Source organism: Grampus griseus (genome assembly GCF_964374135.1).
Source record: "Grampus griseus genome assembly, chromosome: 1".
Lineage (NCBI taxonomy): Eukaryota > Metazoa > Chordata > Mammalia > Artiodactyla > Delphinidae > Grampus > Grampus griseus.
In genome coordinates, this window is record NC_139017.1 from 73672687 (window position 1) to 73699483 (window position 26797).

General features: G+C 42.4%; 1 protein-coding gene across 1 annotated transcript; it reads right to left on the reverse strand.

The window, feature by feature from the left end:
* Positions 1 to 15679: 15679 nt before the first annotated feature.
* LCE7A (late cornified envelope 7A) lies at positions 15680 to 16063 on the reverse strand (the record flags this gene model as incomplete). Its single annotated transcript, XM_082659886.1, has 1 exon — positions 15680 to 16063. One exon carries the CDS (start codon positions 16061 to 16063, stop codon positions 15680 to 15682), a length of 384 nt encoding a protein of 127 aa, XP_082516012.1.
* Positions 16064 to 26797: the final 10734 nt, after the last annotated feature.

A 26797-nucleotide genomic window follows, 5' to 3' on the forward strand; every position in this document is an offset into this window, starting at 1 on the left:
CACTTAGAAATGATCCAAAATGAAATACAGAAAGACAATTTTAAAAGAAAAGGAACAATGCTTCAGTGAGCTGTGGGAAAATATCAAGCAGCCTAGTACAAGCATAGCTGAAGTCCCTGAAAGATGGAGTAGGAGGGCAATTACTGAAATGTTTACAAACCGGGGTGGGGGGATCTACACGGATACAAAAAATTAGTGAGCTCAAGCACAAGAAATGTGAAACAAATTATATTATCACATCAAAATAAAATTGCTTCTAGCAAGTGATAAAGAAAATAATCACAAAAACCAGCACAGAAAAAGACACATTGCACAAGGAAGGTCATATTACAGAGGGAAAAAGAGTAAGAACAAATTGCTCACTCTTCACAATGCAAGCCAGAAAATAGCAGAGCAAGTGTACTGGAAGAGACACTATATATACATTGGAATTCTATATTCAGTAAAATATCTTTATAAAATGAAGACTTTGTCAAACATTTCAAAGCTGAAATAATTTAACACCAGAAGACTCTGTATTCTAAGAAATGTTAAAGGTAATCCTTCATGGGCTTCCCTGGTGGCGCAGTGGTTGAGTCCGCCTGCCGATGCAGGGGATGCAGGTTCGTGCCCCGGTCCGGGAGGAGTCCACGTGCCATGGAGCGGCTGGGCCCGTGAGCCATGGCCGCTGAGCCTGCGCATCCGGAGCCTGTGCTCCGCAACGGGAGAGGCCACAACAGTGAGAGGCCCGAGTAACGCAAAAAAAAAAAAAAAAAAAGGTAATCCTTCAGGATGAATAGGAGTGATATAAAATGGAATTATAGATCCACACAAAGGAAGAAAGAGCACTCTACCTGGATAAAAACAAAAGACTTTTGCTTACTATTTAAACCTACTTGGAGAATAAATAATTATTTAAAGCAAAATTGATAGCAATGTATTACGAGGTTTTTAACATATGTAAAAGAAAAGTGTATCACACCAAAGCACAAAGGTCAGAAGGAAAGAAACGGAAGAATATTGTTTATAGGTTCTTAGGCTGCAAGTGAAGTGGTGTAATATGAAGGTAAACTATCCTAAGTGAAGGATGGATCTGTACAACACAATTTAACCACCAAAATCACACAAAGAGTTATAGAGAGTAAGTCAACAGAGGAGGTGAGATGGGATTATATAAAAGACTCAGTGGAAAGGAAAAACAAAGGCAAAAGAAAACAGAACATAGGTGAGACATAGAAAACAGATAGTAAGATGGTAGATTTAAACTCAACCATATCAATAATCACATTAAAAGTATTGATCTCAATACTCTGATTAAAAAGCAGAGATTATCAGATTGAATAAAAAAGACCCAAATATATATTATCTAGAAGGAACCCATTTTAAATATAAAGATGCTAATAGGGTGAAAATAAAGTGATGGAAAAAGTAATGTCTTGCTTATACCAATCAAAAGAATACTGAAGTGACTAAATTGACTTGAAAGTAGATTTTAGAGCAAAGAATATCACCAGTGACAAAGAAAGTCATTCTGTGATGATTATGAGGCAATTTATGGAGAGGACATAATAAACCCTAAATGTTTATGCATCTAATAAAAAATTTTCAAAATATATGAATCAAAACTGTTAGAGTTATAAGAAATAATAGAAGAGTTTATGGTTATCTTCAGAGATATCAACACTACTCATTTAATAATTGATAAGTGGCCATAGCATCATTAGAAATATAGAAGACTGAAATCACACTGTCACAAAAATTAACGTAATTGACACTATAGAACATTCCGTGCAAAACAGATTCCACTTTCTTTTTGAGTGTACCTGGAGCATTCACCAAGATAGAGCATATTCTGGCCCATAAAACAAGTCTCAATAAGTTTAAAAGGATTCAAGTAATACAAAGTGTGTTATTTGACTACAGAGGAATAAAATTAGAAATAACATAAAGATCTTTTAAAAATCTCCCAACATTTGGCAAAAAAAAAAAAAAAAACATAGCTAACACATAGATCAAAGGACAACTCAAAAAGTTAGGAAGTCTTTTGATCTAGAAAGTTAAGACACAACATATAAAAAAATTTTGAAACTAGCTAAAACAGTACTGAGAGGAAAATTAATAACATTAAATGTGCATACTAGAAGAGGAAAGACTTCAAGTTAATGGCCTTGGCTTTCATGTTAAGAAACTAGAAAAGAGAAGAACAAAGTAAGCCCAGAGTAAGCAGAAGAAAGGAAATAATAAAAATCAGCTCAGACATCAGTGAAACAGAAAAGTGAAAACAACATAGAAAACCAATGAAACAAAAAGCTGATTCTTTAAGATTGATAAAATTGTTGAAAACACTAGCCAGACTAAGCAGGAAAAAAAGGGAGAAGACATAAATCACCAATATCAGAAATGAAAGGACTTCCCTGGTGGTGCAGTGGTTAAGAATCCGTCTGCCAATGCAGGAGACACGGGTTCGAGCCCTGGTCCAGGAAATCCCACATGCCGCGGAGCAACTAAGCCCGTGTGCCACAGCTACTGAGCCTGCGCTCTAGAGCCGCAAGCCACAACTACTGAGCCCACATGCCACAGCTACTGAAGCCCATGCACCTAGAGCCTGTGCTCCGCAACAAGAGAAGCCACCGCAATGAGAAGCCTGTGCACCACAACGAAGAGTAGCCCCCGCTCACCACAACTAGAGAAAGCCCACGTGCAGCAACAAAGACCCAACACAGCCAAAGATAAATAAATAAAAATAAATAATTTTTTTAAAAAGGCAATGAAAGAGGTCACCTTGCTACAAATTCTATAGGTATTAAAAAATGTTAAGGACATATTATAAAACACTTTATGCCAACAAATTCAAAAACAAATAATATGGATAAATTTCTTAAAAGAAAAAAATTAGCAAAGTTCATTCAAGAGGAAATAGATAATCTGAAAAACTCTAAATCATTTAGAGAAATTATATTTTAAATTAAAAACTTTCCCACAAAGAAACACTGGTGAATTCTACCAAACGCCTAAGGAAGAAATATACCAAATTCTCCACAAGCTACTCCAGAAAACTGAAGAGAAGGGACTACTTCTCACTTCATAAGGACATTATTTTGACACCAAAACCAGAAAAAGGCATTACAAGAAAAGTGAACTATAGACCAATATCTCTCCTTAACGTAGAGGCAAAAAGGTAACAAGAATTTAGCAAATCAAACTTAAACACATGTAAAAAGGACTAACAGCACAATCAAATAGGGTTTGACTCAGGAATGCAAGGCTGTTTTAATATTCAAAAATCAATCATTATAAAGCAGAAACTAACACACCATTGTAAAGCAATTATACTCCAATAAAGATGTTAAAAAAAATCAGTGTAATTCACCATATTAATAGACCAAAAGAGAAAAACTGTATGATCATTTCGATAGATGCAGAAGAAAATATTTTTCAAAATTCAACATCCATTTTTTGTTAAAAACTCCCAGCAAAGTAGAAAGAGAAGGACCATCCTCAAATGGCAGCAAAAAAAGAGATAAAAAGCATCCAGATTGGAAAGGAAAAAGTAAAACTCTCTTTATGCTCAGATGACCTGATCACATATATTGAAAATATTATGGAATTTACATGAAGCTATTGAAACTAATAAGCAGTATACAAGATTATACAAAAATTGCATTTTCATATACTAACAATGAATAATCAGAAACTGAAATTAAAAACCCCATTTAAATTATGATCAAAATAGATGAAATACCTAGGGAAAATGTGACAAAATATGTGCAAAACCTTTTCACTGAAAACTACAAAACTTAAAAAGAAATTAAAATGACCTATATAAATGGTTAGATATTCCATGTTTATGAATTGAAAGACTCAATATTGTTAAGATGTCCATTCCTCTCCAATTTAATCTACAGATTTAATTCAATCCCAGTCAAAATCTCAGCAGACTTTCTTTTTTTTTTTTTGTAGAAATGGACAAGTTTATTGCAAAATTCATATGGCAGTGCAAAGGACCTAGAATAGCTAAAGCAACTTCGAAAAGGAACAAAATTAGAGGACTTACATTATCTGACTTCAAGACACATTAAAGCTATAGTAAATAAGATGAGAGTGTCAGGAAGGACAAATAGATCAATGTAACAAAATAAGAATTTGGAGGTAAATACAAACAAATATGGTCAGTTGATTTTTGACAAAGATGCAAAGGCAATTCAGTAGAGAAAGGATCAATTGAATATCCCTATATGCCCCTCCACACTGCCCCCCCAAAATAAATCCTTTGTCCAAAACTTTCACCATATACAAAAAATAACTTATAGAAGAACACATAGGAGAAAACCTTTGTGTCCTAGGATTAGGCAAAGATTTCTTAGATATGACACCCAAAGCAAGATCCATAAAAGAAAAAAAATTAATTGGATTTTGTCAAAATTAAGAACTCCTCCTCTTTGAAAGAAACTCTTTAAGAGCATGAAAAGATGAGCCACAGACTGGGGTAAATATGTGCAGGTAGCTTATCTGATAAGGGACTTATATCAAAATGTATATATATATCTTTTAAAAACTTTCAGAATTCAGTAATAAGAAACCAAACATCTCAGCAAAGTAATGGAGGAAATATTTGAACAGATAATTCACCAAGGAAGATACCTGGAGACAAATGAGCACATGGAAAGATGCTCATACCAGTAGCCATTAAGGAAATGCAAATTAAACTCAATTAACACATGTCAATTAGAATGTCTAAAAATAAAAAACTGAGCACACAAAATGTTGGCAAAGATGTGCAGCAACCAGAATTCTCACGTACTTTCAGTGGGAATGTAGAACGGCACAAGCAGTTTGGAAAACAGTTGGGTAATTTCTTAAAAAGTAAAACATATACCTACCATACCAGTTATTCTACCAGTTATTCTACTCTTAGGTCTCTATCCAAGAGAAATGAAATCATATACCCATCCAAAAACTTGTCATGAACGTTCAGGGCAGCTTTATTTGTAATAGTCAAAACCTGAAAACAATCCAAATGTCCATCAATAGATGAATGGATAGACGTAATGTGGTGTTATCCGTACAATGAGGGCATTTACTACCCAGCAATAAAAAAGAATGAACAATTGATACATGCAACAACTTGTTTGAGTCTCAGAGTAGTTTTGCTAAGTGAAAGAAGCCAGGCATAAGAGAATACATACTGGATGATACCACTTGTATAAAATTCTTGAAAGTTCAAACTAACTTATAGGGACCAAAAGTAGATCAGTTGTTTTCTGGAGATTGGTGGGCAGGGAGAATCATGAGGGAAGAAACACAAAAGGTCATTAGAAAAATTCTGAAGGTGATGAATATGTCAGCTGTATACCAAGAAAGCAGGAAAAAATGAAGTTTACAAGTATAGTGAATGAGACTGATTTCTCTATTTCTACCTGTCCACCTAGATTAATGGAGGTGTGTTTTGGGAACAAATTGCTGGAGCATGGTGGCTTCTTTGGAGAGAAATAGAGACCTGTTGACAGAGAGGGAAGTTTGAGGAGAACCAATGCATTGAGTATCCATGATGTGTCAGATCCTATGTCAAGCACTTTAAATGAATAATCCCATTTAATTCTCATAAAAACCCTTTGAAGTAAGTACCATTACCCTCATTTTACAGATGAGGGAATGGAGCCTGAGTGGGTCCAACAACTTGCTCCACCATCGTAGAGCTGGTATTGATGCCATAAGACTCTGCTGCCTGGGCCAGCTGCAGTGCTGTGCTGAGTCCTGAGAGCTCTATCTCTACGAAAATCTCTGGGATAAGGGAGGGGAATCACTCCTCGGCATGTGCTCTTGCTGGTTTGACCTCAAAGGTGGTGCGCAGGGGCCCAGGGGCACTGGAATTCCTGCTCTTAGGTGACTGGCCGCCCCCTTTTCCTGGGACTGGAGGGATTCCTGGAACGTGGGACTTTCATTTTAAAACAGGGATGAGTCAGTCACACTAATTCTGGCTCAGCAGAGGCCTTGTACTTCTGGACTCTGGTTTTCTGGGTCCTGGGCCCTTGATGACATGCCTAGAATATTTTCTTGGACTTAGGCTGGACAAGGGAGATGGTTTTATAGGTAAAGGAGGAAACAGAGGCAATTTTGTATTGCTCTTTTATTTTTGTGCTATCTAATATCAGGATCGCTAGGCAAGATGTTTCTAGCCTCTTCAACCTTCCATTTCCAGCTGGGGCCTCCCTAGGTTGGGAGGCTATGAAGGGAAATAGGGGCTTCTGATTGGGAGGAATTGGTGGTCAATGAGAATCAGCTTTTCTAAAAGTAGGTCTAGCCTGACTCTACCAGGTGGTGGGCATGGCACCGTCCACTTGTTTGTGACAGTCTACTTGTTTGGCTGCTTCTTGCCCCTGGGGACCTGATTTGGGCACCAGTTCTGGACTTTGGGACTGCTGTTGGCTTAGGGAGTTATTGTTCTGAGTTTTTGGTGCAGTGGGATCAGTCTCCTTATTAAGGCACGTGCACCCAGGCTTGGGCTCCAAACAGCAGCACGTGGGCTGAATGTAACACAGAGGCTTCGGCGGGCAGCATGGGCTTCATTTTGGTGGGCAGCTTGGGTTGCATTTTGGTTGGTCACACCTCTTCTCAAGTTTTGGAGGTCCTAGAACAAAAAGAACATTTTCAGAGGGAAAGCTGGCTGCCTGCATTCACTCCCCTCTTCTTTGACCCCCAGATACATCCATCTTCAGAGTGATGACACAGACCAGCGCTGGGAAAGCAAGGCTGGATGCTCAGAGGGAACCCAGTCCCAGAGTTCTGTGCCTTCATATGGGTCAGTGTGCTGGTTCCTCACTAGGGAGCCGTTTTCCAGATAGAAAAGGAAAGACCGGAATATGTAAGAACTTTGCCTAAGGTTTCTTAGCTAATGAGGAAGAGTGTGACCCTTGGCAGCCGAGTCTGAGTCCAGTGGCAGGCACTTCAAGAACTTCATCTCATGAATGGTTACAGCCAGCCTGAGAAGTTGGTGTTTTCACCCCATCTTACCTATCAGTATGATTGAAGTTCAGAGATCTACCTCAGTTGCTAGTAAGTGGATTCAAGTCAGGTTCCATCCCAACCCAGAGCATGTGCTTGGTCTGGTGTCCAACATGGTACCCAGGGACCCAGGTGCAACAGGACTATTTCTAGGGTGACCGACTATCTTGAGACAGATGGATCTTTTGTCTTGCCCTTCCTGAAAGCATCATCCCCCCCACGCCCCTCAGCATGTAGGAAGTGTCTGCCTTGGGGACGTTTCCAGCAAAGGAGACAGAAAGGTCATTGCTCTTGGCATGGAGGACCGAGTTCCAGGTCTGGCTCTATGACTCCTGAGCCAGGGGGCAGGGCAGCTCACTTCACCTCTCTGACCTTTATCTCTTCCTTTGTGTGGGGGCAGCGTTAGGGGTGAAGAGGAAACAACTGGACCTTGTAGATGTCCTCTAATTCAACCATTCAGGGCTTCTGTAATCTCCCGATTCTTCTAGGAGTAGGAAAAACCCAAACAACTCTTTCTTTGCTCCTTATCAACCCACCTACCTCCCACCCAGGAAATCCAGGAAAGTTCTCCTTAAGTCCACACACCTAGGACTCAATATATGGCCCCTAGGGCAGCACCGCTATGGTTTCTGCCCAGTCCCTCTTATGGCACGTGGACGAAAGCCACTGGGAGGTCCCAGAGCAGGACAGAGTGTCTAGAAGTGGCCCAGAGTCAGCAGGCAGAGGGACCTGGGGTGTCTTCTAGCCCAGGGCGAGACGTGGAGGAGAAGAAATGAGCAAGCACCCCGGATGGGGGCTCATCCCACAAGTCCACACACCCACATCAGGGAGGTGCCAGGTCTGTCAGAGCCTGTCACCCGGGTGGAGGAGGATGTGTGTGGGAGTTCAAGTGACAACTGCTGAGATCAAGTTGCCACCACCCTCCAGCCTCCAGAACCCACAGATAAGCCACTGGCCCAAAATGATTTTTCTTTTTTTTTTTTTTTGATTTTTTAAAATTTTTTCAACTGCGTAGTTTGTGGGATCATAGTTCCCCGACAAGGGATCAAACCCAGACCCCCTGCAGTGGAAGTGCAGAGTCCTAACCACTGGACCACCAGTGAAGTCCTTCCAAACTGTTTTTTTAAGCTGAACCAGTTACTGCCGTGGGCTTTCCACTAGGCACACACACTTGTGTATCTGTGTGTGTGCATGTGTGCACCCACCTGTGTGTGAGTGTGTGTGTGTGTGTGTCCACGCAGAAGCACAAGAACAAGGTAGGAAGAACTTGAAGTTTATGACCATGGCTGCGTGGCTGGACCAAACAGATTTCATTGTATTTGTTCATCAGGCTTTAAAATTGGAGTCTGTGTGAATAACTCCTAAGGAGATTGCTTCTGTCCTGGCCTCAGTCCCTCCTGCCGGTGGATTCTTCCCCGTCCTCTATCCCACCCCTGCCCTGCCATCCACCACCCCCTCCCAGCCCTACTCCAAATACTCCATCCGGTGCTGAGAAAGCCATGGCTCTCATCTTTCTGTTCTTTTCTCTGTGTCGTGAGGATGGGGGGACTCCTGGGGACAGGAGTTACAACTCCCCCTCACACCAAAGGCTCCCTGAGGGTTCCCTGGGTGGGACGGAAAGCCTTACCATCCCCTCTTTGCCACTGAAGGCAGATCTGGTTCCCGGAAGGTGTGCGGGATTCTTACATTAGGTGGTTCCTGGAGGAAACCTGTCCGATGACACACTTTGCTGTAGACCCAGGGCCTCGGCTGTCTCAGATGATGGGTGTCAGGCCCATAGCTCAGCCCTTGCTTCTGGGGATCCACCTCACTCAGCTCGGGTGTGCAAGCTGGGCCCCACTGAGCTGGGCGTGGGGTTTCTCTGGGGGAAGGAGCCACCGCCATGAGCCTGAGGAGGATGTCACTGTGTTGCTTGCTGCTGGCTGAGGACAGACCGGGGTGGCTACCCTTTGGGGTCCACTAGGCTGTGCATCTCCTGAGCTAGAGCACCAGGAGGAAAAGAAATCTGAGAAGGGTCACCTCACGGGGTCCCTACCATGGGTCTGCACTCTCCACACTCCCAGGTCCCTGGCAGTCTGGCTGCAGCCTCAGCTGGGTCAGGGGCAGGTTCTCACCTGAGAGGCAAAAGTGACTTGTGGGGTAGGGTGTTGGCCTCAATTCAGTTGTGACCTTATGCCTGCCAGTTATTCAGGAACTAATTCTGTCATCCGGGAAGAGGTCTCTGCTCAGTTTTAGGCACACGACACTGGACCAGGACTCCTAAGGGGTGGGAGTAGGGCACAAGTGACACAGTCCCTCCCTCCAGGTCAAGAGACGCTGCAGAGAGGCTGAGGTGGCAGAGTTCTGCCCTGTCGATGCCCTGACTTGCCCGGGATGGAGGAGGAAGGAGAAGCAGGGCAAAAGGAGACACACAGATATGAAAATAGAACCCAGACATCAGCAGGAAAATGGAGAAAAAGAGGGGAGAGTTAAGGGCCATAGGAGCCTTGCTCGGTGCCTCCTCCATGGTCTTTGAAGCTGTTTGACAGAAAGTCTGTGTGCACTTGGGCTCCCTGGAGCCCTGGGGGCTGAGCTTGTGCATGTGCATGTGTGCGCACGTGCACGTGAGCGTGTGCAAGGAGCCTGGTATCTGGCGCAGTCTCCGTGTTGTCAGAATCTGTCCCATGAGGGGGTCAGACCTGAGACCAGGGTAGAGAAGAAGGTGGGAGTGGGAGGGAGGTGGGGAGTGGGAGAGTGGACAGTGAGCCCTTTAAAATTTTTTGTTGCTTTTCTCTGTGCATGTTTTGCTTCCTTTACAATTTCTTCTCCCTGCCTCTCTGTCTCTCTCTGTCACTGTTTTCCATTCTCTCTTTCTCTCCTCCTCTGTGTCTGTGGTTTACCTTTATCCCTCTGTAGCCAGTGCCCCTGGACTGACAGTTGGGAGCCTCCTGTCCACCAGGAAGTCCAGCATGTCAGACTCCATCCTTCCAAGTCCAGGCTGGGCTGTTTCTACAGGAGCAGTTCTCATCCCAGTGGCCAGAGGGTACCCAGAGCTCCCAACCGGGGGTTCACCTGGCTGCTTCCAGACATCCCCTCCCAGCACGTTCCCTTTGGGCAGGTCCCGGGAACAGGTCCCGATTGGGGGTGGGGTGCTGCATCAAAGATGGAGAGCATCTTAGGAATCAGTCCTGTGCACTAAAGCACAGGGAGGGAAAGGACAAGGCCCTCAGGTCCCATGCATTCTGAGCCAGTGCTCTCTCCTTTGTCTCACTGCCCTCTCCTTGACCTCTGCCCAGCAGCCCAGCCTCATCTCCAGCCACTGTTCCTTCCATGTCATCAGACTGGCCCAGAGCAGATCCCTGCTAAATCCTGCTGGCCTCTGTCTGGATCTTTGTACTGCTCTTCCCATGGCCTAGAACACCTATCCCCACACCCTCACTGAATATTACTCAAACCTGAAGTCTCAGCTTACACATCACTTGAGGAAAACAACACTAACCCGTAGGGTTTGTGGCCCTGATATAAGCTCTTGGTGCTCCCTACACTTCTCGCTACATTTTTATCATGATTTCCCTAATTGTCTGGCTTCTCCTCTGGTCCGTTAGTTTCATGGGCACAGGCATCCTTGCTGTCCTGCTCGCCACTGTTCTCAGCATCTAACACAGTGTATGACATTATGTGGACTTCAGTACTAAGGAATGAATGAATGGATGAATGGACAGCCATGAAGGCAGGACCCATCGACAAGTTTTCTCCGGGTTACCTGCTCTGGACACTTCTTTTTTGTCTCTTTTCAATTCGTGGTTCTCATGCTTGGCTTCCAAAAACTGTCTTCCCTGGACTGGCAGCAGATATGCCCCCGCCCTCAGCAGCCTAGTGAATCCATGACTATCAGAAGTCAAATGGTTTCTGTTCCCTCCGGATGCCAAGCTTCTGAGGTTCTAAGCCTCTGTGACCTTGTCATTCTCTCTCCCCAATATTCGGTGACTGTGACTGACTCACCGGCACCCCCTGCTGCCTGGATAGCAGGGTTCCCCTTGGTTTCTTCTCTCCTGAAGGGCACAGGCAGCTCTTGAGTAAACCCGTAATGAGTTATTTGTAGTGAGGTGGATGGACCTAGAGTCTGTCATACAGAGTGAAGTAAATCAGAAAGAGAAAAACAAATACCGTATGCCAACACATATATATGGAATCTAAAAAAAAAAAAAAGGTCATGAAGAACCTAGGGGCAAGACGGGAATAAAGACACAGACCTACTAGAGAATGGACTTGAGGACATGGGGAGGGGGAAGGGTAAGCTGGGATGAAGTGAGAGAGTGGCATGGACATATATACACTACCAAATGTAAAATAGATAGCTAGTGGGAAGCAGCCGCATAGCACAGGGAGATCAGCTCAGTGGTTTGTGACCACCTAGAGTGGTGGGATAGTGAGGGTGGGAGGGAGGGAGACACAAGAGGGAAGAGATATGGGAACATATGTATATGTATAACTGATTCACTTTGTTATAAAGCAGAAACTAACACACCATTGTAAAGCAATTATACTCCAATAAAGATGTTAAAAAAAAAACATAATGGTTCGATTACCTAAGACATAAGCCTAACGCACACATATGTACTGTCTACTGTCTACCAGGCTCCATCCTGAACATGAAATGTACAAGCTCAATAGCTGACATTCTCAAAGCTCTTTTAATTCTGTGTAGAGACAGTAGACGGCGTCAGTACTGTGTGATGAGAATGATGGCAGGGGAAGCACAGGTTGCCAAGGGAGCACATGGGGTTGGGTTTGGGGTCTGGCATGCTTTCCGGAAGGAGTGATGTTTAAGCAGGGATTGGGTGGCAACGGGAGATAGAGAGTGGGACATGGAGGTGTCCTGTGTAGGGGAGAAGCTCGGTGTGGCTGGAGCACAGCAGGGAGAAAGGAGAAAGGATGGACACTGTACCGATGAGGGCCTTATACGCCATGGGAAAGGGTTTGGATTTAACCTGAGGACAATGGGAGCCACTGAGGGGTTCTAAACATGGGAGAAACAAGGATCCCTTGGGGGGGTAAGGAGTCTATTTTATTCATTTCTAGCTCAGCATAAACACCACACCCCTCCACCTGGGGCCCTTTGCTTGTACTGGCTGGAATAGTCTCCCCAAGAGATCTTCATCACTAACTCCCTTGCTTCCTTCAAGTCTTTGCTTAAATGTGGCTTTATAAGTGAGATATTACACCCTCATCTTCCTATTTAAAATTACCATCTGCCAATAGAGACACGGATGTAGAGAACAAACGTATGGACATATGGAAAGAAGGGGTGGAGGTCAGGGGTGGGATGAACTGGGAGAATGAGATTGACATGTATACACTAATATGTATAACTAATAAGAACCTGCTGTATACACAGGGAACTCCACTTCACTGTACAGTAGAAACTAACACGACACTGTAAAACAACTATACCCCCAATTAATTAATTAATTAAAATTACAATCTGCTACTCTTTCCCTCACTCCAATCACCTTTATACAGTTCTACTTTCTTTTCCTAGGTAACACTTTTTGTATACATACAATATACTCTACGTATAATTTCTTTGCTCTGTTTTTGTCTATTGTCTTTCTTCTCTCACCAAAATGTCACCTCCAAATGGGCAAAGTTTTTTTTTTTTTCACACGGACTCACCTCAAGCTTCTAGAATAGTCTCTGACATATAGGGAATAAACAATGTTGGTTGAATGCATGAATGCTGATTGTTAGTTACTTTTTTGTGTGTGGGCTGTGGTCTCTGCTATAACTCCGAACTTCATTTGCACAAGGTGAGAAACCTGTTCTTAAAGTCTGTTCTCCAAACATCATCCAAACTAACAGAATGTGTCCCTTCACAGCCCCACTCCTACCTCCTATTTGTTTATTTTTTTTGCCTCTGTCATCAAAATTAGGGATGATTATGACCATCTTCTTTAGTTATAGGAGCTAAATTTATTGGTGATGAGAAAATTGAGGCCAGTTTGCTCTGTAATGGAGCAAATCCTTGTGGTCTCTCACTTCTGGGTTCAGGTCCCTGAGGCCCAGCTTCCTGTACTTCTCCTTTGATATTATCCATTATTATCATATATTTATCTGGTTTGAAACCCAAAAGGTAAAAAGGATACACAGTGCAATTTCCCCCTGCTACTCCAATCCCTTCATCCAATAGCAATCAGTTTCTCAAATATCTTTCCAGGGATATTTTATATGCTAAAAGCCACACACAAACATGTATACCTTTCCTTCTTTTAACAAAATAAGAGAAACTCCACGTTGTTTTGCTCACTGCTTTTTCTCATGTTGGGGATCATTCCATTTCGGTACATAAAGAGTATCTTCATTCAGTTTGCTGTCTGAATAATAATCTAGAGACACATGGGAATTCCCAATTTGAGCTCTTGCAAACAATGCTGTGGTGACACACTGTACATACATCGTGCCTCGGGGAGAATGGATATAGCATACATTTCCCTAAGTGCAGTTGCTTCCTCAAAAGATAAAACTGAGAGACGTTGTCAATTTTTCTTCCATGGATGTTTCACCAATTTACATCATTCCTCACAACGTGTAAAACTGCATATTTCCCCACAAACTCACACAGTGAATTCATTATTAAACTAACTGTGCTCTATCAACCTGATAAGTTAAAACTGATATTTCAGAGTAGGTTTGAGTTTTTCTTAGTAAGTCAGCTCAATTTTCTTTCATTATGCTTGGGAGCCATAATATTTCTTTTTCTGGAAACTGCCCAGTTATGCAATTTACGTGATACTTAATTAATTTCCCCTATATATTTGGTCCCAGCTTTGAGCTTCCCATTGAGTCCTATTGATCTGTCTGTATATTCATGGTCTAGTACCACACTATCTATATAACAGCTTCATAATATATTATAAATATATAATATCCGGTAGAGCTAGTCCCTGCAAATTACTCCTGGTTTTTAGAATTGTCTTGGCCATTTTAATATTATGCTTTTGTACTCAACATCACTAATTATTAGAGAAATGCAATCAAAACTACAATGACGTATCACCTCACACCAATCAGAATGACCATCATCAAAAAATCTACCAACAGTAAATGCTGGAGAGGGTGTGGAAGAACTGGAATCCTCTTACGCTGTTGGGAGGTATGTAAATTGGTACAGCCACTATGGAGAACAGTATGGAGGTTTCTCAAAAAAACTAAAAACAGAGCTACCATATGATCCAGCAATCCCACTCCTGGCATATATCTGGAGAAAAACATGGTTCGAAAGGATACATGCACCCCAGTGTCCATTGCAACACTGTTTACAATAGCCAAGACAAGGAAGCAACCTAAATGTCCATTGACAGATGAATGGATAAAGAGGATGTGGTACCTATATACAATGGAATATTACTCAGCCATAAAAAAGAATGAAATAATGCCATTTGCAGCAATATGAGTGGATCTGGAGATTATCATACTAAGTAAAGTAAGTCAGACAGAAGAAGACAAATATCATATGATACTGCTTATATGCAGAATCTAAAAAAATGATACAAATGAACTTATTTACAAAACATAAACAGGCTCACAGACTTAGAGGACGAATTTATGGTTACCAGGGCAGGGGGAGGAGGGGGGAGGGATAGATTGGGAATTTGGGATTGACATGTACACACCGTTATATTTAAAATAGATAACCAACAAGGACCTACTGTAGAGCACAGGGGACTCTGCTCAATATTCTGTAATAACCTAAATAGGAAAAGAATTTGAAAAAGAAGAGATACATGTATAACTGAATCACTTTGCTGCACACCTGAAACTAATGCAACATTGTTAATCGACTATGCTCCAATATAAAATAAAAATTTAAAAAAGAACCATAGTCCTGAAGGATGGGCAGAGCATTGCTGTTGCCTATGGCCCACTGTTGGGTTGGAAAAAGTACCTTGAGAACTTGCCCCCCAACCCATGGCATTTGTCCCATTAAATAGAGGAGGAAAAGAAACCACATAGGGTGGATAGCAACACCAAGGCCCAAATGTCTCTCGGGGGTATTATGCTCACTGGACCGTGGTGTACATTCCCACCAGATTCTCGCGCCTGTGTGAAGAGAAGGCATGAGGGACTCAGTCAGGAGGATTCACTCAAGGAGAGCGTTTTTCATGGCTTTTTGAACTGAGATCTGAAGACTACATGTACCCCTGTGGCATTTCCTTCTTAAGCATGTGATTCCCCCAAATAAAAGTGATCTGGAGGCTAAGTTCTGGGACTGGGAAGTATCGTGTCCTTTATGAGTAGGAAGAAATTTCAGTGATGGTAGCAAATGTGGCAATAGCAGTGGAACAGGGTCACTGATACTTTGGGAACATCCCCTTCTTATTCCCCTCTGGATATTTTTTTCACAGCCCTCTCAGGCTGCTCAGACCCAGGGTCTACCTAGAGGGAATTTCCCATCTGGTGGCTATTTGTGGGAATCTGCTTAAGGAATCCAAGTTCCTGGAAGCTCCTCAAAGCTGAGGATGGGGGAAATCAACAAACTCTAATTAGTTTTGGGTGCCAGGAAAGATAAGCTTTATTTGTGTACACTGATAAGGCTTTGGGAAGTAGAGTTTTCTCCAGCGTTCAGGTCTTCTTGACCTAGGACCAGAGCTAAGGCCAGGAAGTGTGAGATTTTCAGGAAAAAGAGGAATCCATTATGTACACATCTAGGCAGCTTAATTCAGGAGGAGAGGGACGAATAAAACCGAGAGTGAGAAGTGATGTCAGCTCCAGACTGTTCTTTGGCTGTGGCTCTTTTGCTCCTCCAAGGTTGCAGATCAGCTGTAGCCCCAAAACTATGGCAGCAACTGGAACATCCAGAGGGTTCCACCTCACAGCAGTTGGAAGGCTGGGGCTGGCATAGGTAGACACTTGGAAACCGGTGGGACACCAGAGAGCAGCAGCTTCCAAAGCCAGAAATACAGCAGCTGGGGACACAGCAGGAAGGGGCAGGAGGCGGGCAGGGAGCCAGGGCCTGAAGAGCCTTTGGGGGGTGCTTGGGTGGATATTTGGGGAGGCACTTGGCAGGGAGCTGGTACTTCTGCTGGTTTTGTTGGCAGGACATCTTGGAAAATGTTCAGTTGCTCTATAAAGCAATGCAGATATTTCAAAAGTTCAGTGATTATAAATCTCATTTGTATCAGTATTTTTCCTACAGAGTCTGAAGTTCTGTAATTGATTTTGTGGTTCCAGGACCCATGTCTTTACAGCAGATTAGCCCTACTTTCCTGGCATAGGAGAAATCAGGCAGTTGGTAAGTTAGACTTTGGTAACACCTTCTCCTACCTGTCCTGGTTCTCCTACGACTCCTGACTTTAAAGGCAGTAACATAGGGCACTAGGCAGTTTCAAAAATCGTAAGTTTTTTTTATAACGTTATCTGGTTTATGCATTCTAGAAACCACATGTTTAGCCTCAGCCCATGGTCACTCCACCTGTTTTCATCATCTCCCTTCTTTTCATTCTTACATCATGGGCTCTACCTTCAGCCCTGTGTGGCTGTCTCTTGTCCTACCAAGTAGCCTCCCCCACCACTGGCCCAATCTCTGGTTACCATTTATCCCCCCTAGGATTGCTACTTCTGAGCCACACCAATGATCTTCATGAGCCTTATCTTCCTGCAATTACCAGGTAGTTCCCATTCTCTCCAACCTGTCCCATTCAGCTGATGTGTGGCAGTCCCAGCCACCCCCAAATTGCCATCAGATCAATGAGGACACTCACCTTGTTCTTCTACCCTTGGGCAAGTGATGATATGTCAAATGCAATGAGGAGATAGTGTGATCTGACGTCTTTTATACATATCTTGCACCTAACTCAAGGGAATAAATCATGTGAAAGCTGTTCTCAACCAGGTGGTTATGATGACAATTTCCCACACTCAAGTGGCTCCGTCACTTTGTCACACTGGGTCACTATTGGATGTTCATGAGTATCTTTCCAGAGCATCCCTCCCCTCCATAAGCCCTGGAATTATTTCCATAAAGATGAGAAGATCGTGATTTATAAGGGAGTTTATAATGGCACAGCTTCGGGATTGAATATAGGGTTTCTGGAGGAATCCAACTCATGCTTGAGATAAAAATCTAAAGCCACAAATGTTGGGTCACCCAAACATATGAAGGAGTTTCTGAAAACTCGATCAACAGGTTTGGGACCAATAATCCAAGCACACTTGGGCCACAATCAAAGGCTCAGTGTATCTGATTCAGATCCCAAAGTGCCTAAAACATTGACCAACAATGTAGACTCATAGAACAGCCCAGCTGGAAAGGATTTCCGGCCACTATTTACCCTCCACACATGGATGACGAAACTGAAAGCCAGAGCAGATGAAGGAGATGCTCTGAGTCCTGCAGAGTCTGAACTAGAAGTCAGGTCTCCTAACTCTCTGAGACCATGAATCCAGCCACCTCTTTCTTTGATCACAGTTCCTTGTTTCCAACTTCCTTCATTATATCCACTGGAACCTACTAAAGCCCTGCCCACCAGCAACCTTTCCTAGTTTGCTTTTCTTAGTTCATCATTTCAACCACTCTTTGGCCAATATAATAATGCACTTGACGGACAAAACCCAAACCCTGGCTGAATCTGCCCTGCTATGCCTAGCTGCTATGAAAATTAAAAACAAAACAAAAACAGATCCTTTGGAAAGTTGGCGTTATCTTAAGATCATAATCATCCACCTGGTTGAGCCCAAAATACTGCTTGGCAATCCTGTATACTTCTCTGAATTTACTGCGCACACACATCACGCCTTTCCTCCTCTCTTGAACCTCTGAAACACTTGATGCTGCCTCTAGATAGATGATACTGCCCCTACTTCATGGGGTAAACAGCACCCGTCAAGTGTAAAATACTCCGCTTCCTACCACCAAGTCTACTCATGCCTGCAACCATCCTTTGTGACTTCCTGTGTTGGAGAAGGATCAGCTCCTTTTCTTTTCTAATGCCTGTCCCTATTCCTTTGCTCTGAATCCTTGTATCTCCTATGAAATGCTCCCACAGTTTACGGTATTTCTCATAACACCATGCTTGTATTTATTTTTCTATATCTGTTATCCTGGATAGAGTGAAATGTCAGTGTTTGCTGGTTCACTCTTTATCCTCAGCACCTACACAGTGCCTGACATCTTGTAAGTGCTCAAAAAGTATTTGCTCAGTGAATTAATGAGCAGTGGTTGGGACAAAAGTCTCTCTCCTTTCACTCCTGGAGAAAGAGTACCTGGGAGACCAGGTTAGCAGCAAGCAAATGGGTCGGGTGTGGGAGGCTGCTCCCAGGATAAAGTCATCAATGAAAACGAACCACAAGAACTTGACAATGGAAGTCAGGAATCTAGTCCTGGCTCTGTTACTCCCCCTGGGTTTCAGAGGAGACTGGACCAGATGGTCTCAGTACATCTTCAAGTGTGTATTTGCATTTATGAGCATCAGACCTCCAAGGATTAACATCCAAGTGCTACCTTTCCTGGTTTGCTCTTTTCCCTGAACTTATTTTATCTGAGGTTGGGAGCAGTGGTGAACTTGATGAAGAGGGGAGAGATGATGGCTGGTGTGTATGTGAGGATGTGAAACATTGCAAGGTAAGCCACATGATGAAGAAGCAACTCCATATAGTCTAGTTATTTCATCCCACTTATTAGAGGAAATTATTTAACTTGTCTGGTTGTGACAAAAGAGAGTATTGTGTATATATGTGACTCTTGCTTAATCGTGTCCCTCCTATCTAAGAGTGTGAGCTATTGAAGCCCAGATCTGTGGGATGGGCAAAATTATGCTCCTTCTTTGCATGGCCCCCACTAAAATATTACAAATAATTTTCAAAGGTTGGAAAACATTGTTCTATTTTATTGATCCAAAATCATCAATGAATTACTGTTTCAATAATGAAAAATTATTTATCCCAACAGAAACTCCTTTCTTGGAGTAACTTTGAAATGACCATTTTAATGACATTAATTTTTCACTGAGTACCTGTTAGGTGCAGGATTTTGTGAATTCGAAGATTAAGATACTTCTTTGCCCTTAAGGAATGAATGATACAAGTGGGATGATATGAGAGAAAGGAAGGGAATTAAGATTTATTCTCAACCTCTCATCCATCAAACATGTTATTTTCATTATTCCAACACATTATTTCTTGAGTTCCTTGCTGTTAATCCCACGTTACAGATAAAACAAGACTGAGGCTCAAAAACAGAGTGCAAGTTAGTCAGGGGGTGAGAGGGAAACAGGCATTCTAGGTAGAGGGAAGCAGAACACATGCATAGGCACGGAGATGTGAAAGGGCTTGATCTTTTCTGGAAACAGAGTAGCCATACTATTGGATAAAAGCAAGAAGTGGGACACTAACTGGACAGAAAGGAAGGGAGGGTCCAGAGCATTAAGAGCTTTACTTGCTGGGTTGTGTACTTTAGCCTATAGATTAATAGCTTCCAAAATTATATCCTTTGGAACCCTGTTACCCAGGTTGTGCAAACATCACCTCTTCAGAGAGCCACACCTGCAGACAGTATGAGTTGCTCTGTTGCTCTGGGGGTGCTTCCAGCCCTCCCTCCCTGCCTCCACCCTTGCCTACGTGTCAGTTTCATGTCTTTGCATGCACAGAAGCTGGAAGAAGATGAGTCTTGGAATTGGGGCACTGGCCTTTGAACCATGGGTATGTTATTTAGTATTTTTGAGCCTCGTCTCTCTTTTTCTTTTTTAACCTGTAAAATAGAGTTAACCATAAGAATCTCATAGAGCTATTTAGTGTAATAATGCAAATAATGTTTGACAAGTAGTACATTGAAAATACATTTTAGTTTCCTTCCTTTCCCTCACCATTCTACTGATATGGGGGTTCCTAAAAACTTTGAGTCAGATTTTAAATGATCGTTTATCCTAAATTCTTGACAATTTGGGCTACCTGAGAGGGGGAGCCTGAGCAGACAGCAATCTGGACCTTCCATTTACCCCCTGTTGCAATAGAGTCATTGCACCTTTACCCGCTTTATGTATTAGAGGCAAACAATCAATTTCATCTGAAAACTAGATCATGCTGCCTAAAAACTTTTGACTAGAGACAACTGGGTCCTCCTTGACCTTTTAATCAAAGGAGGGACATGATGAGATTTTTATTTTAGAAAGATTACTTGGGTTAGGTGGCCTTAGGTGCCTTGATTTGGTTACTTAAGCTGAAGTCTATGGTGACAACCAGGCTACAAATCTGATGTGAGGATCAGAGCTGGACTCGGGGGAGCTCTTTGTTAATGAGCTTGTAGACAGAGGGACTGGTTGGAAGGTGATGGAGGGTCTTCTCTTCCTCGAGGGTTGTCTGGACCTCATATATTCCTTGACTCTATCCTCATCTGCCCAAGCACTTCCTCATCATCCTGCCTGCCTGAGGATTCAAGCGTGCTCTGGATTCCTGCTGTCTTGGGTGTGCCCTTAATAGAAGGGTGAGGTACCAATCAGGCCAGCATTGGTATGCATGAGATTCTTATCAAGCTAATTCCTAAGTGATGAAATAAAGGAAAATAAGGATCTTCTTTCTGACTTGAGTGGTCAGATCTTTGAACAGTCCTCCTATGGGACAGAATCCCAAATGGCAGGCAGACATGTGGGTCTGACTCTGGCAAACTGCACTGGGAGAGGATTCATGGTCCTCTCAATGGCAGTGGGATTCACACCTGCATTGCTGAAGGACCCATGCTGCTTGTGCTTTCCTTGGGGTAGAAGGAACAGTCATGACCCATGTTCAATGACCTGGCCCCGGGGGTCTGAGACCATCCCAATTAGTGGATGGAAGAAAGGGACAAGATCTGCTCAGCATAACACATCCCCATGATTTCTGTGACATGGTCACAAAAGCCAATCCCCTGCCCCTGTCTGTACAGTGTCGACTAGAGACGTAGGCCCACCATGTATAGGATGGTGGTTTGAATGAAGAAACCAACACCAGCATTGAGTGGGGTTCTGTAAGCTGTAGGTACAGTACAAACATCATTCTTTATTGCAGTCCCAAGTATTCCCTGGCTGCTGAGTCCTATTCCTGTGGTATTGGGGAACACACACCAGTGTCATCTGGTGCCAGTATTACGACCCCTCCTTTCTCTAAATTCTCCAACTGTAGAAAACTCCCTTAGAATGAAGTAGCAGGTCATCCCTGAGGCACAGGCCCAGTCCTGACACTGACCAGCTGTGGGTCACTTGCCTCTTTCAGGCCTCAGTGTCTTCACTTGTAAAGTGAGTGTGGTTATTTGTGTTGTTTTTATCTTGATCTCTGAGGTAATGATGAGATCTCTGTGCTTAGGGGCTGCTTGATCATATTAGGACCTGAGTGACTTTCTGATTGGTCATCTTTGATGGTTGTTGTGGTAACAAATGTAAGCATCCCTCTTTGAATCCTGGGCTCTACCCTGGTCCCTCAGTTGACCTCAGTGAGTGGAGCAATAACTAAGACCTCTTATTGCAGCTTGTATTTACAAATGTCACCATCAAATGATGCCTTTTAGTCCTAAGATCAGAAAGGATGCAGAGAGATCACCTTGCCTATGCTTCTCCTCCAGGCAATGATCCCAAGAAGATATTTATAAATCTTCCAAGAAATGAGACACCACAACCTATAGCAACAGAGCTTTCCTGCTCTTGTATAACTTCATCCCTCTCTTCTGATGTTCACCAAGGTGAACAGAACAGATCTTTGGCTCCACCATCCTCCCATACTTAGTGACTGCTGTACACATAATATCTCTGGCTCATCACAACCACATGCTAAAGACTTCACCATCATTCTCTCCACTGTGTCAAAAAGAGATAACCCAGTAGATTGTATCTTTCAGCTTGCAATTAACACATCTTAAGGAAAAGGCAGGGATGGTAATACCACCCCTCACTGAAAAGCCAGCTTCCAGTTGGATCAGGAGTGTTATCTTTACCTAGGAAGGACAGTTCTATAAAATGTAAGAGGATAGGGGGCAGGCACTAAGAAGCCTCAGGCAAGTTGCTCAGTTTGTGGTGTCAGGACTTTCTGCTCTGTCAGTCTGTGAACCTGTAGTTCTAAGCCATTCATACTTTAGAGATAGTAGTCCCACAAGGGGAGTCCCTCACATTCCCCCACATTTGTTTTACATTTCACAGGTTTTACTTTCTCCTCTGAACAACACTGTGAGTTAGGTGTTACTGCCTATGGAAAAACTGAATATTGGAAAGTTTATGAGCAAGTGAAGATCACACAGTTCTAGGCTGAAGAATAATAGGGACCCAGCAAGGAACTGCATGAAGCAAGGAAAGAATTCTTTCAGTCTTGATCTTGGTGCTGTTACAGATCAGAGACTCTACACCTTCTGTGCATCTGAGCTATCTGGGAAGCACTGTTAAAATGAAGATTCCTGGTTCCCAATTAAGACCTATTGAGTTATAATCTCTGAGGAGTGGGTCCTAAGTATTTACATTGTTTAAATATTCTCTGGATGATTCTGCTAGTTTGGGAAATACCGTCCTAAAGTATAGTATGTATGTATGGTAGTACCATAGAATGAAAGTCAGTCCTAGAACCTTCGGGCAGCAGTGTTTCCTCAGCCTCTTAATCCCTTCCTCCAAGCTCCTCCAGGGATCTTCACAGGCAGTTAAAAGATGTAAGGAGCACTGTCAATTCACAAACTCATTCCACCTTGGAGGGGTCTTAGCAAACACCTAGTCAGGTGCTTATATCCCCTCTCCCATATGCCTAATGCTTTCTGGCCTGAAATGAAATGCTTTTATTTGGAGAACTCATTACCTCACAAAGTAGGCCATTTCCTTTCTGTTATTTTTGTTAGAAAATTTTATCTAATAAATGCATGAGATCAGATAATAAAGAAATAATGGCAATACCTCGAAAACCGTTCTTGACATAGAGTCAGTACTTATTCATTTGTTGAATGAGTGAATTAACTGCAAATAAAATGTGTTGTTTGGCTTGGTTATATGGTTTCATTTCACACATGAGAGTTGAAGGATCAGATAAGTCATTTCACAGAGTTAAAACAGAGGCAGAATTATGATGACACTTAAGGTCAATTGACTTCACCCAGTGTTTATGTTTGGCGTGGGCAGAGGGGGAGCACGATCCTCTTGGGAGCACAGCATAGGGGTTAAATGTCTAGTATCTGCACTTGGATCACCCAGCTTCAAATCCAGGTTCCATCACTTATTATTTGTACAACGTTAGGCTTGTCACTTGTCTTCTCTGTACTATGACTACTCATCTGTAAAATGGTGATAAAAATTACATCTACTTCATAGAGCTGTTGTGATGATTACATAAATAATATGCATACAGTCGTTAGAAGTCAGGTTGTACATAGTAGGTGCTCTATAAACACAGATTGTTGCTGTTTCTTTTTGTGTTGTTGTTGGTATTATTATATTACTATTTGGCTAGTTCAGTGTCACTCAGTGCTGAGGGTCTATATTTTTATTTCTCTAAAGATTTATAAATAACAATGAATATCATGAGAACATGTCAGTGACTGGGAAAAGCTGGTTTCACGACACTCTTCCCACCTCCCGCCCCCAACAGGTCCACCACCATCTCCTCCAAATATCCCCACGAGTCATGCATAGGTTGAGGCTGCAAGCTGTGACAATGGACATTGGGATGGATCAGGCAAAGATTCAGGGTTAATTGGAGTCATCTATTTGAAAAATGGCTCTCATATATCAGAGCTATTATATAAAGTTATAATGAGGAAAGTTCCCTAAAAATCATTTGCCTGTAGGGTCTGAGAGCAAACTTATTAACTAGGCACTAGAAAAATGAGTAGAGCTAGTGTTCGATCCAGGCAGGGACTGAGTTTGTATGGGGTTCAGAGTATGTCAATCCTTCTACTCCACTGGCAATCAAAGCAGGACAGAGAGAACCTGTCAGCGATAAGGGTAGAACTTCTGGGAATTCAATCAGAAGGAGAAGAATGGAGACATCACAGGTCCATGTCGAGAGGGCATACTGAAGCTCAAGGGAGGAGGAGGGATCCGTCAGAATTCAGGGACTTGAGAGAATTGACAGAGCATCTGTAGAGAGAGAGAGAGCATTCTGGGACTTAGGTTCTGTTCTTGTTAGGTGTTAGAAGAAGCCTGAGCAGGTGGTTAACAGAGCAGTAAGATAGGTTTATTTAGACCCCTTTATCTTATTTGAACATCATTTCACACCAGAATGAAGAATGGAGGTACTTTTATTATCCATGTTTCACAGATGGGTGAGTTACATCCTTTGTGAACAAAGCTATGACTAGACCTGTGAGACCTTCTGTTTTCAGGCTTCCTTATACTCTCAGTTGACCCTCTCTGCCATGTTAATAAGCAGGAATTTGTTTTAATGTGACTTGCTTTTCTCAATGGGAGGTAAAACAATGTGGTTGTCCTCCATCTGTAATTTTGTTCTAATAATGTTTTTAAGTGTATCCCTGATCATTGCAAACAATTTCTTTTAGAATCCATTGTTAGGAAGGGCAAGCCTTCTCTTGAAGACTATATATATCAGATAATTTGTCTCTTTAGATTTTATCTACCAGAAAGTTCAGAACTAATCATTAGTCTGAGGTATAGTAACTATTTAGGTCACAAATTTAATACTTGTGTGCTTTGATCTACCTATAGGCTGTCCCCTACTGTTTTCTGATCTCCTACATGTAGTTTTATGACAGAGATGCTATGTCCTTTCCTACCCTGATTCATCGAGAGAATCCAAACTGGTCCTAATCCGTGCCTGGGTATGGAATGAGGCTTTCTCATGCCTATAGTCCCACACAAGGTGTCTGTGATCTCATGCTTTATGCCCAAGCCATGTGATGAGCTTGCTCCTGGGAAGTGAGTCTGCTAAGGCGGGATAGCGGAAGGAGGAAGCTAAGCAGAGTCTATGTTTAGCAGATGATTTCTGGGGAGTGGAAGCTAGGTCTGGGGCAGAGAATATGCAAAATGAACCTGGATCATCTTATAATACCATAAAACAAGGAAGTGCTTAAAAAAGAATCCAAATGGGGTTAAACCAAAGGGACACTGGAGCTCGCTGAAAGAGCTCCCATGGAGTGACAGTCCATTTCAGTTTAGTCCCTTGGTCTTCAGGATGCCTGGTCTCTATCCTGACCCGTCTTTACCCAGCTTCAAGGACCCTGGCTCACCATTCTTTCCTCTTTAATCAATAGTCTATATAGCCTCCAGAGGCAAGAAAAAACGTTGCTTGCACAGCATGAAATTACTTCTGGGCTTTCATAACTTTGTTTTCAAAACAGAGTATACCATTCCTGCATACTGGGAATGAACAAATAAGTGAATGTGTGGCAAATGGTGGGAGCTGATTTCTCATTGTTGGAGTAGACGATTACAGACGAACAAAGAAGGAGGCTAGGATAAACCATGAGACACTGAATTAGAGTTGAAGTCATCAGTATGAATTCATTTTCAGCTGAATATAGATACTAATGGATAACTATTGAAAGAATTGCAGACCTGTGCCTATACACTGGTTAGTATGCACATGTATATTTCAAAGCTCCATCCACTGGGAAGGCCAAGAAACAATGACACCCCAGTAGCAGTGAACACAACCAACACCCAGATCTTGGTTTATAATGTAATTTCCTAATAAAACAAAGCAGGGCTCACAAGACAAATAGCTGAATCTAGGACTGGGGCAGAGAATATGCAAAATGAACCTGGATCATCTTATAATGCCATAAAACAAGGAAGTGCTTAACAAAGAATCCAAATGGGGTTAAGCCAAAGGGACACTGGAGCTCATTGAAAGAGCTCCCAAAGCTGGAATAATATGAACAACAAAATAAATAAATTGGCATTGGATTAGAACCCAAAGTATAAAATAAATAGATACCCAATATCTATGAGTTCCTACTGATATAAATAAATGATTGAATAAATTTAAATAAAGAGAAAGAGAGAGAGAGAAACAGAAACAGATAAAACTTCCTACAGAAAAATTCCAAATAATTTGTGTAGCTACTGCCCGCTCAAGGAGATGGAGCATAACTTCCTACCCCTTTGAATGGGCTTGCATATAGTGACTTCCTTCCAGAGAGGAGTACAGAAATGAAAGGAAAAAGAGTAAACTTACAGTTTGGAAACCTGACAAACACTACCTCATCCAGGTGATCAAGGTCAGTATCAACAGCGATGTCATGTCGATAGTATGTACCGTTGATATGATGATATGATATGTAATATGTTATGATGAGAATGGCATTTTACCCCTGTGATCCTCCTCCCTCAAAGCCATAATCTCATTCTAATCATGAGAAAAACACCACACAAATCCCAACTGAGAGACGTTCTACGAAATGCCGGCCCAGTACTCATCAAAATTGTCAAAGTCATCCAAAATAAGGAGAGTTTAAGAAACTGTCACAGTCAAGAGGAGCCTAAGGAGACAAGACAACAGAATGTAATATGGTGTCCTGGATGGGATCCAGGAACACAAAAGAGACACGAGTTAAAAATTAAAGAAATCTGAATAAAATATGGGTATGGACTTTAGTTAATAATAATGTATCAATATTTATTCTTTAATTGTAATTAATGAACCATACTAGTGTAAGATCTCAACAACAGGGGAAACTGTTACAGGGGACGTGGGAAATTCTCTGTACTATCTTTGCAACTTTCCTGTAAATCTAAAACTATGTTAATAAAAAAGCCTATTAAAACATAGAGTACACCCCAAATGTAAATTACTAACATTTGTGTCAAAACGTGTTACCTACAATATCATATATAATCCCCTCCACAGTCCCATGAAACAGATACTCTTATTTTACTTTATTTCT